This window comes from Penaeus vannamei, chromosome 17 (genome assembly GCF_042767895.1).
Source record: "Penaeus vannamei isolate JL-2024 chromosome 17, ASM4276789v1, whole genome shotgun sequence".
NCBI classification, from domain to species: Eukaryota; Metazoa; Arthropoda; class Malacostraca; order Decapoda; family Penaeidae; genus Penaeus; species Penaeus vannamei.
Window position 1 is genome coordinate 24,527,743 of NC_091565.1, and position 15,000 is coordinate 24,542,742.

The 15,000-nt window shown below is 43.6% G+C and overlaps 1 protein-coding gene and 1 long non-coding RNA gene across 2 annotated transcripts in view; one reads left to right on the plus strand and one right to left on the minus strand.

Moving 5' to 3' along the window:
• The window catches only part of LOC138864556 (uncharacterized), a 38,571-nt gene extending 32,205 nt beyond the window's left edge, over window positions 1–6,366 (minus strand). Inside the window, exon 1 of the long non-coding RNA XR_011399202.1 lies at window positions 5,881–6,366. This is a non-coding gene — a long non-coding RNA (uncharacterized lncRNA). The remainder of the gene's footprint in view (window positions 1–5,880) is intronic.
• A 7,337-nt stretch (window positions 6,367–13,703) lies between these two features.
• The window catches only part of LOC138864597 (uncharacterized), a 1,312-nt gene continuing 15 nt past the window's right edge, over window positions 13,704–15,000 (plus strand). The window contains exon 1 of the mRNA XM_070132407.1: window positions 13,704–15,000. This exon is cut by the window's right edge and continues 15 nt beyond it. Coding sequence (XP_069988508.1) covers window positions 14,007–14,744 — 738 coding nt within the window. The 5' untranslated portion in view covers window positions 13,704–14,006 and the 3' untranslated portion in view covers window positions 14,745–15,000.

Genomic DNA, 15,000 nt, shown 5'->3' on the forward strand with positions numbered 1-15,000 from the left:
ACTGTACTGCCACTGCATTATAATCAGCAATGCAGGTAAGTAGGTCATTTTCACAGTCTGACCAGACCTTGTTGTAGATAGGATAAGCATTTGGTGGGTGAGGTTCTGCAGGAATGGGTTTGCCAGTGATCAGTTAGGGTAGATAGTGCACAAGTTTGGGATTCAGATATAACTGTGACAAGACGTGAAGGATCAGAGCAACTGCAAAAGGTAACCTTGCCAGGGTATTCTCAGAATAGGGGGCTGTAGGGGGAATCATAAAAAATTGATCCCACTGGGCTGGGCCAAAGGGTACTCAAAAGGTTTGCAGAGGTAGAGGCAGTAAAAGGACAAGCGTGAAAGGAAGATGGGGAGGTGTGGAGTAGTTCTGTGGGAGGGAGAACAATAAGGATGAGGAGTAATAATAAGGGAAGGGGCGGGGGTAGAGATTGAAGAGGGGAGTGCAGTAGGAGATGGAGAGAAGAATGTTGGAAGAGAGGAAGGGGTGCTTTCTGGAGGTTGAGTAATAACCTGGGTGGGTATTTTGGAATGGATAGAGTTGTCAGCAAGTGTCGAGGAGGGGGTATTAGTATCAGAGGTCACAGCCATGGTCAAAGGAGGGGCAGGGGTTAGAAAACCATCAACATCCAATATATATAGGCTAGTTGAAGAGGCAAGACGTAATGACCCTATCAAGGGTAAAGAATCTTCATTATTGGCCATGGTGAGCCTGAATAAAATTGGGAAAAAACGGTCTACCCCCCACGGTCCCCATAAGGGGTAAGGGCTTGGCAATTAACCAAGGGAATACTGTGCCCATGGCTCCCAAAGGCTATTCATGATTGATACAAAGCCAGCCTTTCATCCTTTCAGAATAGCTATCACACCTTTGGAATGGGATAAAAGAAGGGGATGAAGAAGATATAGAAGAGGAAAGGAGAGAAGAAAAGACCAAGCAAAATTAGGTGAGGTGAAGGCTGAAGCCGAAGGTAGGGATGTCCCCTACCTTGGGCCTAAGTCTCTATCTCCTAAGCCCTACCACAGCAACAACGAGCAAGGTATTGGGAGGAACACCATAGGAAGTGGATAGTAAACGAGGTTGGGGAAGAAAAGGAAAAGGAGAAGGGAAAAAGAGAAAACCCTGCAAAATTAGTCGAGTCAAGGACTGAGATCAAAGGTAGGGGTAATCCCTAGAATTGGGTCTCAGTTTCTGTCTCCTAAGCATCTCCATGGCAACAACAGTCAAGGGATTAGGGAGGGAGTTGTGTTCTTGACTTTAAGGTTTTCATTAAATTGCACTTACATTTCTCATATATCATTGATTAAATCAATATAGGCATATGTTGTAAGAAAATTTAAATCATGGTCAGATTTTATATTTCTTTTGAAACATAAGTATCAGCCTCGCCGTCGACAGTGTCAATAACCAAATTTGATTCACAATTTGAGTAATAACATTTGAACTTTCTCAAGTTTCAACAAATAATTACTGTTTGCATGTTCCATTAATCAAATTAAAACCAATGTATGTGATAAAAGAGTTTGGATCATAGCTAGATTTTCTATTCCTCTGAATAGAACAGAATTAAAGGTATTAAAACATTTTCCTATTGATTAAAAATATCATTATGATGTGTTATCAGATTGTAGATCAGACATCAAATGAAGACATACAGCATGAACAGTACGATAACCTGTTATCAATCTATAGTGCTATAATGCTAGCAAAAAGGAGTGGGGCCTCCCATATATCCAGTCTGAAGAGATTATAGTACTCTCCAATACCAGCCTAATTAAGCTAAATGCGATATCCCCTTATTTTTCTGATAACTGAATTAAGTTGATTAAGAAAGAAACTAAACTCCGTCCATGACATTTCCCATAAGTTAGTCACAAAATTCATGGATAATTTCTCAAAAGATCTCTCCAATGAAATTATTCGAACACAATTAAAAATGTTGATAAGTACAAAATATAAAAACCTCATTAAAATATTCACAGATGGATCTAAAATAAAAGAACCTCATTCAACATCAGCTGCAATTTATATTGAACAAAAGAAAATCACAACAATTAGGAAACTATTGAGGAATACAAAATTTTTAGAAACTGAATTATATGCAATAAAACAAAGCCTGGAATATATAGAAGTCAATAACCTTACCAACTCTTTAATCTTAACAGATTCACTTTCATCACTATCAATACTACAAAACCACAAACTCAGTAATTACAAACAAATCACATACAAAATACAGAAACAAATTTACACATTAACCCCAAGCTGCCGGGCATGGCATGTACATAAATGCCATTAACCATTGTGGGTGTTGAATTTAGTAAATGTTTTTACATATAGATGGCTCCACGAGTATTGACACCAGTGAGCCAATTACGTGAACTACCTGTCTCACCTGTTTAACTCTTTTCATGATTTTCAATAATATTTTCTAGTATCTAATACTGCTATTAGTAATGTCAGTAACAATATAGCAATTATAATGTTTATAACAAAAATAAGTGTCAATATTGATAGATTTAGTAAAAAAAGCCTTTTCCTGCTTTTTCAAGGAAAAGTGAGGTTGCAAGATCTACTAATTGACTCCTTTGTGGCTAGGAATTGGCAGAGCCATCTATGTGCAGAAACATTCAACCAAGCATTGCCAAAAGGAACGCACCATTTTTCCGTCAACATTGGATTAACAATTCAAAATCATAATGTCACAATACAATGGATTCCAGTGTGCAAAACCATATTTGGAAATGAAATAGTGGATCTTGCAGCAAAGAAGCGCATGAATTACACAATTCCACAACCAAAACCCAACCCACCAATGACATAATAAAAGATATAAAAGTAAAAAACAAAATACATTGGAAAGACCAATTAAACAAAAATCTGATCATAAAAAACTATCACTTCAAAGACAACACTCCACAGCCATGGTGCAGAACCAAAAACAGAAAAATAGATGTTTGTCTAACAAGAATCCTGACTAAACATACAAGCCTAAGAAAACATCTACATAGACTAAAATTTGAAACAGACTCAAGCAGCAGATGGTGCCAACACCAAGAAAAAAATGTTGAGCACCTAACACTACAATGTCCACGTTTACACTCTGACAGATCTAAACTAATAGAGGCAATAAAAAAATTAAAATAACTTATCCAAATATCTCTTTACTCATAACAGGAGATAATCACCCATTGGTTAAGAAGTTCTACATTCTAAAACGCATGAAGATCTTACAAAGATCAAGAATAGTATATATCATATGAAACAGAGCAAAACAATAATTAATAGAAGAAAACCTGCAGACAACAGATAGAAGAGTCCAGGAAACAAGATCCAGGGAATATAGACACAATAAGTCTATAACCCTATAAAAGGAGAAAAAAAAAACTCTGCCCATTCATTTACAAGTACAATCAACAGTTAAAAAAGAATATCACTCCTTGTGGACAGTTCTCTGATATAAATTGTAACACGAATAAGATTACCCCTAAAGTAGCTATAAAAAAAAAAAAAATAATAATAATAATAATAATAATAATAATAATAATAATTTGCAATTTTGCTAAGGTATAAAAGAAGTCTTATATATTACCACATACTACAATGTTTGCCTATCTCCTAACTGTAAAATTGTTGTAACAGTCAATCCTCGAATACCAAATTACAGCAGTGTGTGAAACTTTGTCTCAATATCCATCTTATTGTTACCAGTTTTTAACTTATAACCCTAGCAATGTAAATAGGCCTTACCAATAAAATATTTATATCAGACAATCCAATCGATTCAATGAGCAATAAAAGGAACAGGTTTAATCTTCAATATAGATGCACTAACATATGCAAATTAAAGATGATATTCTTGTTGAGGACTAAAAGTTGTAGTTATCTGTACAATAAACAATCTGCAGGTACATACAGCAATGCCATAAAAAAAATCTTGGAAAGCACCACCAATTGCCCAAGTCCACTCAGTGCTCCTGAATTTTAGCTCTATCTTGCTATGCATACCAAGGTGAAGACCTTGTTTCCTAGGGAGTGTTGGGGGGGCAGAGCCCTTCACCAACTCTCCCCTCAGACAGCCCAGTCACAGCAACTTAAATTGTTAACAAATTTTGTGATGTGGAATTAGAAAGTGCATCTGTAATGTAAAGAACTACCAGGAAGAACTTCATAACCAAATCAAACAGGTGATAAATTCAGAAAATCTACAAACCAAAAGCAATATGAATACAAAGAAATGTGGTAATAGATAGCGCAAAAACAAGAAATAAATGGAATAGTGGTATAATGGTATTACATTTGCCAGTTGGTAATAAGAAAGTTGTGCAAGACATAATACTTTGGAGTAGATTTACAAGAAACTGTAATGGTACTATAGTAATCAAAGCAAAAAAACTACTTACTAATACATAAAGTAATCTATGTTGGCAAAATACAGTATTTGTTACTAAGAGCGTTGCATCCACTACATATTAAGTCCCAGTCCCAGAAACCTAAAAATCCAAACATTATCTAATATTTATTCCCTAGACAGGATTGTAAGCCTCCAGTACCCCCTATTTATTAGCACTTTGTGCCAACTTATAGAAAACGGACATTAAGAACAATGGCTGTCTCTGAGTAGTGATATGCAGATGTTTTCTTTCATTTTGCAGTAAATATGAGGCTGCAGCAGCTATACCTGTGTTGTGTATGACTATTTCTCATGCTCTAAATCCTAACATTACCTAAAAATTAAAGATGAAATGTAGTAAATGGGTTGTGACAAATTCACATAAAGAGAATGTCCATGAAGAGCTAGGAAATGCAGTGATTGGATAGGCTTCTGGGGTCAAAGCCCCTGGATTAGGCTGTTTTTTTTTTTATACAGAAATTGTGGATTTCCCAGGAATGGCTTTAATAAAAAAGCCAATCTCAGAGAGATGCAGTTAGGTCATAAACATTACTAATACTTTCATTTCATTCATTTGTGAGGAAAAATAACAAGAATCCCACATACTCCAGTGTGGATTAACTGAAAGTAGGATTGAAAATTGCAATAATCATCAAATAAATTATCACATAACCATTTCTCAAGGAAAGAAATATAAAATATGAAATTCAACAAAAATCAAAAGGATACAAGTTACCAAGAGCGATGCATAGAGATAGAGGGAAATGGACACTGTCATTTTATAGAGTGTAAGAAATAGAGTCTGAGACAACATAGTTTACGCTCCAGTGGTTTCATATTCACCGTGAAATGACAAAAATATTTGTAGCATATCATCACTCAGCGACTGTCCACAACACCCTCACACAGACAAAGTTCTTAATGTCAGTTGGCATGAATGTTATTAAGTTAATGACTGTTAAAAAGTTGGCATGAAGTGCTAATAAAGGAAGTAAAGGGGGGCTTGCACCCCTGCCTGGGAAATAAACAGAAGGTAGGAAAACTTACGTTGGGTGTTTGGGGTCACATTATACCCTGGTTTTGGCACTTAGTCTCTGTTACTGACAAGAATATTATATTCAATTTGCCCTAACTTGGTGCATTCATTACAGTAAAGATTACCCAAGATAACCTACCACTTTGATCCAATGTTAAATCAGGCAATTAGAAACCAAACTAACCAAATTATCACAAGATACACATAAAATCCAGCTAGAATGAACCAATATACAAATGAAGCAAAATCAGTGTCAAGCCTACACTTTTTAATCTAAGATTGGCTCCTAAGGGTGCACACCTAAATGAAGCTCCCGGGAGAATAAAAATTAACACTGAATGTATTTGTTAATTACAGGAACAGAAATAATAAAAATAAATAAATAAATAAATAAATGTATGCATGGAATAAGGAAAATGAAATACTTGAAAGAAAGGGATAACCATACTTAACTGATTCACACGGCAAGCTACCCCGAAAATTACACACACACCTGTAACTTGATCATTTCTATATTCTAAAGACTAGACTCTGACTTTAGCAAAACAGATGACATTTTTTTCATCGTTGCATATGTTTATGTCTTTTTCATTTAAAGAGGACACACCGAGAAGTAAAATTATTATGAAATCTAAATAAAATCTCACTTTATGGAAGATCGTAGAGTCGGTCTACTCAGCGGATTAATAACAGCAATCGTGAGGTCATCTATATACTACTGTTATATGAAAAACGATGTGAAACATTATACCATGAATTCATCATGAAAATATTACAAATTGAAAAGTTCAGATAAATCCAAATTATGCCTGATTACTTTATTTTACTAAAAATGTTGCGCAGATCACAACGGTTATACTGCTGTCGGATGTACGACAATACTCTCCTGCCTCTGACACGAGCCTGCTTTAGCACATGCATATTTTTCTTCCCTTCAGTCCTTTGCAGCCACCACCACCACCCCCTCCTCCTCCTCTCCCCATTCCCATCCCCCTCCTCCTCCTCTCCCCATACCCATCCCCCTCCTCCTCCTCCTCCTCTCCCCATCCTCCGCCTCGTCCTCCTCTCCCCATCTTCCGCCTCCTCCTCCTCTCCCCATCCTCCGCCTCCTCCTCCTCTCCCTATCCTCCGCCTCCTCCTCCTCCTCCTCTCCCTATCCTCCTCTTCCTCCTTCCATATCCTCCTCCTCCTCCTCTCCCCATCCTCCGCCTCCTCCTCCTCTCCCCATCCTCCGCCTCCTCCTCCTCCTCCTCTCCCTATCCTCCTCCTCCTCTCCCCATCCTCCGCCTCCTCCTCCTCCTCCTCCTCCTCCTCCTCCTCCTTTCCCCATCCTCCTCTTCCTTGCCTTCCCCTCCTCTTCCTCTTTCCCCTCTCCCTCCCCTCTTCCACTTCCCCTCCCCTCCCCTCTTCCACTTCCCCTCCCCTCCTCCTCCTCCTCCTCTTCCCCCTCTCCTCCTCCTCCGCTTCCCCCTCTCTCCCCTCCTCCTCCTCCTCTTCCCTCACTAGTGACCCGCTCCCTCGCTGCTCACCCCTCGCAGACCACGAAAGCCATGTGTTCTTATTTCACAAGTACTTCAACCTGCCCTGTGCCCGACAGTGACGAAGTGACCGCAGAACACGCTAATCTGACCCTTATTTCTATCATACATTTTTCATGCTTTTATTCTGTTGTCTTCACGTATAAATATGCCATGTTTATACTCAAAATGTTTCTTATAAAATGCTTGTTCTGAATGTAACTGCATGTAACTGATTTTACCATTGATATTCAAATGTTCCAAGTTTCATGAACACTCAGCAATTCTGTCCCCTAACACCAGATGTAAGGTAAAAAAATACCGATCTTATGTGAACCATACCCTTGTTCCTCTCCACGAAACGGTCATGTGAACCGATGTTTCAAAATATATGTTCATCCATATTCTTTCATGTTTTTCCATTGTATATTGTTTAAAACGAATTTTGTTCATGGCAATTCCTGTGCCATCTACCCCAGACCGCTCGCCCTCGCGGGCTTGACAGGACGCGCTCCTTTCCTGGGCGCCCCTGCTTCGCCCCCCGTACCAGATACCCAGAATAAAGACAAAACTGCGACAAGTTTAACTTCTGACCAACATCTTCAGAGTACGTCAGCACCTTACTTACTGCCTTACCGCTTCAGCCACCCTCTACCAAACACCAAGAACAAGAAGTAATAGTAGTGGGTGGGACGCCTCTTCCCACTCATATATTACACCCTCTCGCCTCCCCTCCTCCTCTTCCCCTCCTCTTACCCCTCCCCTCCCCTCCTGCTCCTCGTCCTCTTCCTCTTCCCCTCCTCCTCTTCCTCTTCCCCTCCTCCTACTCCCTCTCTCCCTCCTTCCCCTCTTCCTCCTCCTCCTCCTCCCTCTTATCCTTCCCCTCCCCCTCCCTTCCTCCTCCTCCTCTACCTCCCGTTCCCGTTCCTCTTCCCCTTCGACTCCCCTCCCCTCCTCCTCCTATCCTTCCCCCTCGCCTCCCCTCATCCTCTTCCCCTTCCCCTCCCCTGCTCCTCCTCCTCTTACCCCTCACCTCCCCTCCTCTTCCCCCTCCCCCTCCTCGTCATCCTTCCCCTCCTCTCCTCCTCCTCCTCTACCTCCCATTCCCCCTCCCCTCCTCATCCTTCCCCTCCTCTCCTCCTCCTCCTCTACCTCCCATTCCCCCTCCCCTCCCCTCCTCCCCTTCTTCCTCTTCCCCGTCCCCTCCTCCTCTTCCTCTTTCCCCTCTCCTCCTTCTCCTCTTCCCCCTCCCCCCCTCCTCTTCCTCTTCCCCCTCCCCTCCTCTCCTCCTCTTCCTCTTCCCCCTCCCCTTCTTCTCTTCTCCCTCCCCTCCTCCTCTTCTCCCTCCCCTCTTCCTCCTCCTCTTTCCCCTCCCCTCCCCTCCTCCTCTACCTCCCCCTCCCCCTCCTCTCCTCCTGCACCCTCTCCTTCTCCTCCTATAAGAGTTATTAACAACCCTTCTTAATAGTGTAGTTGAATTACAGGTGGCATCAGTGATACACCTGTGATCACTCCCAGTCACAGGAAAGGTCGCTGAAGGTGTGAGTGTGTGAGCAGGCCCCACACCCTGCTCGGGCAGGTGACCGTGAGAGATTGGACGACTGTGTGCTTTAGGTCAACTGAGGTCAGCTTTGCCACCTCCTGGCTCGTGGCGTGTCGAAGGTAGCTTGGGGCGGTAGCGTGGGTATGCACGTGGTCTAAATATGGACACACGTGGGGACCGCATGGTACACTATGCAGTATTGCACCCTATATGCAGTATGCTGTACTGCACCCTATACTGCTCGGCCACCACCTCACGCCTCGTCCTCGTGACGTCATCTGAATTCTTCAAGGGTGACCTATCATAGTACCCCATCTGCTGGACGTCTCGTCGCGTTCTTGTTCTCGGTCGTCTTCGTGCATCTCCTCGTTGTCGGCCTCTTCATCTTCGTCCTTGGTGCATCCGTCCGTCATCGACGTCCACACGTCCTCGAAGGTTTCGCCTAGGTCCTCCTTAACTTCGGTTCGTCCAGTCGTCCTCGTAGTCCTCATCCAGGCGGCATCGTCGTCCACACGTCCTTGCAAATTCGTCCAGGCCCTTCTCGGCTGCGGCTCGTACCGACGTCCTCGTAGCCTGTGTCTGGGTCTACGGCGTCCTGGGAAGGGGCGTCCTCTCGTCTGAGGGCGGCTGGGGAGCTCCTGGAGTTTAACTAATCTACGGGCGTCCAGGCAGGCGGCTTTTCATAGCATCATGGGGCCTGCTCTGGCGAGTTCCTGGTTCTTCACTGGATCTACGGAAGTCCTGACAGGCGGCGCCCGTCCACTTGATCTGGGCGGCTTAATACCTGCAATCGCGAGTCCTCGTCCTTTGGCATGCGGCGATTCTCTGGCGATGTTCGTCTCACGGCATTTCAAGGTGATCGTGCTGTAGTTAGATCTCCTTTGATGCTGTGTCGGATATACACGGCCATTATATATATCATGAACCAGTTCATACACGTAAGGGCCAAGATAGTAAGAGAAAAAGAAAAACAACAGAGAGGGAGGGATGTTATTCAAGTGCTGCTAGCCGTTATTTTTATGCTAATTTGCAGTTTTTAATGTGGTTATTTAATTTATTTATGTATTTTTTTTCACTTTTGTATTTTTCAAGAAGAAAATAAATGAGGGAGAGGAGAGTAGCAGTTCTCACGAACTTGCTGGAGCTACTAACCATCTCAGCTAGATATGAGAATTGATAAGGGAAATGACATCGGCATCCGCAAGGATAATTTGAACCGATTGTCATTTCATAGATGAATATTTGATTTAACAGTGTCTGTTGAACTGCGTGGAAGAGTGTGTGAAATGATTGCGTGTATGTTTTAACCCTATCACTGATACGTTCTGAAATCATTTGCAACCCCTGTGTGATACGTATTTTCTGCATTTTCTGAATAATGGTTGTTGCAGTTCTGAATATTTCTTTTTGTGGCACACGTGCATACAATTATCAGGCAACAAAGCAATAAATACATTTTACATTATTAGTCATGAAAAAAAGGATTTATAGTTAGAGTTAGTCGTACGCCTGGCAGCATCGCTTCACTTAGTTCAGGCACCAATAATATCTTTGACAAACATATATATATATATATATATATATATATATATATATATATATATATATATATATATATATATATATATCCGTATATACATACATATATATATATATATATATATATATATATATATATATCCGTATATACATACATATATATATATATATATATATATATATATATATATATATATATATATATATATGTAGCCGCTAGAAAAATATAGTTCATGTATTAGAGCTAGTGTAGTCGATCAAAGAATTCACATAAGAGACATTTATCTCCCACGTGGCGGCAGTGAGGAAGGCCTCGGCCACGATGGTGGCGGGGACACCAGGTCAACATATAGCCCATACCCTCCACACGAGTTGACCTGTAAAAGAACCTCTGTATATAGGGAGCGGGCAGGAACTCTTGACATGACCTATGTGCTACGGGATCGTGACTGCCACATGACAAATATCCATCCTCACCGCGGTGAGGGAGGCCTCAGCCACGACGGTGAGAAAGACCTCGTCGGGTGTCACTGGGTCAACATATAGGCCACATCCACCACGAAGGGTTGACCCATCGGTAAGAGTTTTTTGACGAGTTATATGCCTGATGAAAGCGGGTTCACGGCCTAACTATTATCTACACGTGAAGTAGAAGGTGTCTTGTGGCTATGGCCACGTATATTCAAAGGGGCGGGCAGTTCGAGGAGAACCTTTACACCGTCGAGACACCCACAACACTCTATAAACCAGGCCATTACTCTGATAATCTGACTATCCCCGCAATGCGTATGCATCTAACACTTCTTGTAGGGGAGTCTTATCCCGCAACCTAATGCAAGCTATTGTTGTACTGCTATAGATATTGTATAAGCTAGTTTAGTAGATAAGTACGAAGGAATGTCACTTGTTGATAATGTAAGGAAATGTATCATTACACGCAACTTGTAAATGTATCGAATTACAGGTTTGACCGGTACTGAATATACCTTAACGAGTGCTACGCAGTGGTACCAGTCATCCATACCCATAAGCAGTAAAGGGCGTACTCTGGCGGCCACAGTCAAACGCAAAGGGTGCTAGTTGCAGAAAGACGACGGAATCTGGAGCCGCCGACGACGGACTGCCGGAGGAACGCGGCACGAGACCGAGGAGTCCAGCGAAGCGTCACCCTGCAAAACTCTACGGGAATTACTTGTGCAGCTACAAGACGAGTGTTATTTCGCGAAGTTGCTCTACATTGAGCGCGGTGCTGTAGTGATTGCAGCGTTATATATCTAGTGTTATTTCACGAAGTTGCTCTGCACTGAGCGCGGTGCTGTAGTGATTGCAGCGTTATTATTTCGCAAAGTTGCTCTGCATTGAGCGTGGTGCTGTATTGATTGCAGCGTTATTATTTCGCGAAGTTGCTCTGCATTGAGCATGGTGCTGTAGTGTTTGCAGTGTTATTATTTTGCGAAGTTGCTCTGCATTGAGTGCGGTGCTGTAGTGATTGCAGCGTTATTATTACGCAAAGTTGCTCTGCATTGAGCGCGGTGCTGTAGTGATTGCAGCGTTATTATTTCGCGAAGTTGCTCTGCATTGAGCGTGGTGCTGTAGAGATTGCAGCGTTATTATTTCGCGAAATTGCTCTGCATTGAGCGCGGTGCTGTAGTGATTGCAGCGTTATTATTTCGCGAAGTTGCTCTGCATTGAGCGCAGTGCTGTAGTGCTTGCAGCGGTATTATTTCGCGAAGTTCCTCTGCATTGAGCGCGGTGCTGTAGTGATTGCAGCGTTATTATTTTGCGAAGTTGCTCTGCATTGAGCGCGGTGCTGTAGTGATTGCAGCGTTATTTCGCGAAGTTGCTCTGCATTGAGCGCGGTGCTGTAATGATTGCAGCGTTATGTATCCAGTGTTATTTCGCGAAGTTGCTCTGCATTGAGCGCGGTGCTGTAGTGATTGCAGCGTTCTTATTTCGCGAAGTTGCTCTGCATTGAGCACGGTGCTGTAGTGATTGCAGCATTATATATCAAGTGTTATTTCGCGAAGTTGCTCTACATTGAGCGCGGTGCTGTAGTGATTGCAGCGTTATACATCCAGTATCATTTCGCGAAGTTGCTCTGCATTGAGCGCGGTGCTGTAGTGATTGCAGTATTATATATCCAGTATTATTTCGCGAAGTTGGTCTGCATTGAGCGCGGTGCTGTAGTGATTTAAGTATTATATATCCAGTGTTATTTCGCGAAGTTGCTCTACATTGAGGGCGGTGCTGTAGTGATTGCAGCATTATTATATACAGTGTTATTTCGTGAAGTTGTTCTACATTGAGCGCGATGCTGTGGTGATTACAGCGTTATTATATCCAGTGTTATTTCGTGAAGTTGCTCTACATTGAGCGTGGTGCTGTAGTGATTGCAGCATTATTATATACAGTGTTATTTTGCGAAGTCGCTCTACATTGAGCGCGGTGCTGTAGTGATTGCAGCGTTATATATCCAGTGTTACTTCGTGAAGTTGCTCTACATTGAGCGCGGTGCTGTAGTGATTGCAGCATTATTATATCCAGTGTTATTTCGTGAAGTTGCTCTGCATTGAGCGCGGTGCTGTGGTGATTGCAGCGTTACATATCCAGTGTTATTTCGCGAAGTTGCTCTGCATTGAGCGCGGTGTTGTGGTGATTGCAGCGTTATTATATCCAGTGTCATTTCGCGAAGTCGCTCTACATTGAGCGCGGTGCTGTAGTGATTACGGTGTTATAGTGATTTCCGTGTTCCGACGAGTTCACGCGCGACCGCACGTCGGGGGTTACGCCTACCACTGGGAGTAACTAGTGGGCATGAGACGAGAGGATCGACGCGCCTGGAAACACTGCGACACGGATCTACGAGGAGATGAGGGACTCCGCGAACAACGAGGCGGACGGCGGACTGACGGGCGAAGAGGTGTCCCTCACGTCGCTCGGCGCAAGAACGACGATGCCGATGACTGAGCAGAGGGAGGAAGGACCCCAAGTCTGCTCTGTCACCCCTCTTGGAGATGGGGAGTCTCTGGGACCAGGGCCGTCGATTCCCGTGAACGCACAACGGGATAAGAGTAGTTTCCAAGCCTACTCGGGTGCGAACTCGGCTCGACGTGAGACGTCTCCGGGACAATATGAAAACCATGTCATGAACACTTACCTTGTTGTAGAGGAATCGAAAGGACGCCCACAGGCTTACTCAGTCATCAGTTCTGGTAGGGGACCATCCCGAGGGATACCGGGCCTGACAAGCGAGCAAAATGGGAAGGACAGTTCCCAGGTCTACCCCCCGGGTTATTCTGTTACCGATTCTGGCGTAGGAACGCCCATCAACCCGGGAACATCGATCACCATGAATGAACAAAGGGAAAAGGAAATCCCGCGAGCTGCCATCAGCCAGGGTCAGAGAGAGGCACGTGCTGAGCAGGCCAAGGATCGTTCTGATGACCCTTCCACCCTGTTTCATGTGATAAAAAAGTTAAACGCTATCCAGAGAGGACTCACCAAAAAGAGAAACTGTAAAGGCTTTACCTCGGAGTTCTCAAGTGACGACAGCGACACCGAGAAACGAAAGTCACGGCGACGAAGATACGCTACCTCAGATTCTTCGAACGACACCGACAGTTACTCAGGTATAGAACCGGAATCATCGAGTAGTAGCGATGACGAGGGGAGAAAACATAAGCGATCACGAAGACACAGAACTAATAAGACTTCAAGCAACAATATGCGCCTGTCAAAGGAACGAAATCGCAAGTCCAAGAGCCGTTCCAAGTCGATGCAACCATCCGAAGAGATCGACAAGAAAACACTCTTGGAGATGTTCAGAATGATGCAAGTAAAACTTCCCAAGCTAACCGGTGATAGTCCTGAGGAGTACTGTTCCTTCAGAGATACTTAACACCACCACCACCCCACAGACGAAACTGAACCAGTTATTCGATCTTTGTGTGACGAAGGTGAAGGTGCACATCAATCACTGTATGGGAATGCCTGGAAAACGGGGTCTGAAGATGGCTCTAAAAATCCTTGATGCAAAGTTCGGAGATAAAGGCCTGTACATGAGCCGCACAGAGTGGGATTTGACGGACGGAAGCCGTATAAGGGAGGGTGACCATGAGGTCATCTCGGAAATGTGCCTCAAACTATCGTCGGGTATTCAAAAAAAAAAAAAAAAAAAAAAAATAGGGAAGTTGCCTCATGTTGATAACCCGCAAGTGGTCAGGGGAGTGGTTGACAGATTGGACAGCAAGCTTCAATCAAAGTGGCACACAATGTGGACCGGCAAAAGGCAATGGGATATACCCCGGCTGAAGGATATCAAATTGTTTCTACAGAAAGAAATGGAAGCTGCACGCAGCAGACATGCTCACAACCCTCGAGCCTCACTTGATGATCGACGTGGCAACGCAGGCAGAGTCCGAAATGCCAAGACCAAATCTTCCACAGTCGCGCTCTCAAATCCACAATCAAACAGCAAGCCAAGGAGGTTGGACTTGCCACTGGAACTAACACCGAGCCTTGGAGGCAGGGCAAAGAGTGTCGCCTTGTCCATTGTTTCATGCCCCACATTCAGGTCGTTGAGACCTGCACAGCGTAAAGGTGTAGTGACTGTGCAGAGATGTTTTATATGCCTCAAGGTTAACCATATGTCGAAGCATTGCAAGGCGAAACTATGTGACGTTAACAACTGTGGCCAAAGGCACACGATGGTTACATGAAGTTCGGGCTGCTCCTTAGACCTCCCATAAGAGCACAGGATCCGCTCAAGCTGCTGATGCCACAGTTTCACCGCGACAATAACAAGACAGTGAGGGAGTCATGATGAGTGGAGTGGCCCTTCCCATCCTTCAGGTGACTATGTCAGCAACTGGGAGTTCCGGAGTGCAATCTGTGGTATCATATGCCTTACTGGACTCCGCAAGTTCCAGATCGTTCTGTTCGCCTAGGGTAGTGGAGTTGCTGCAGCCAAGGAAA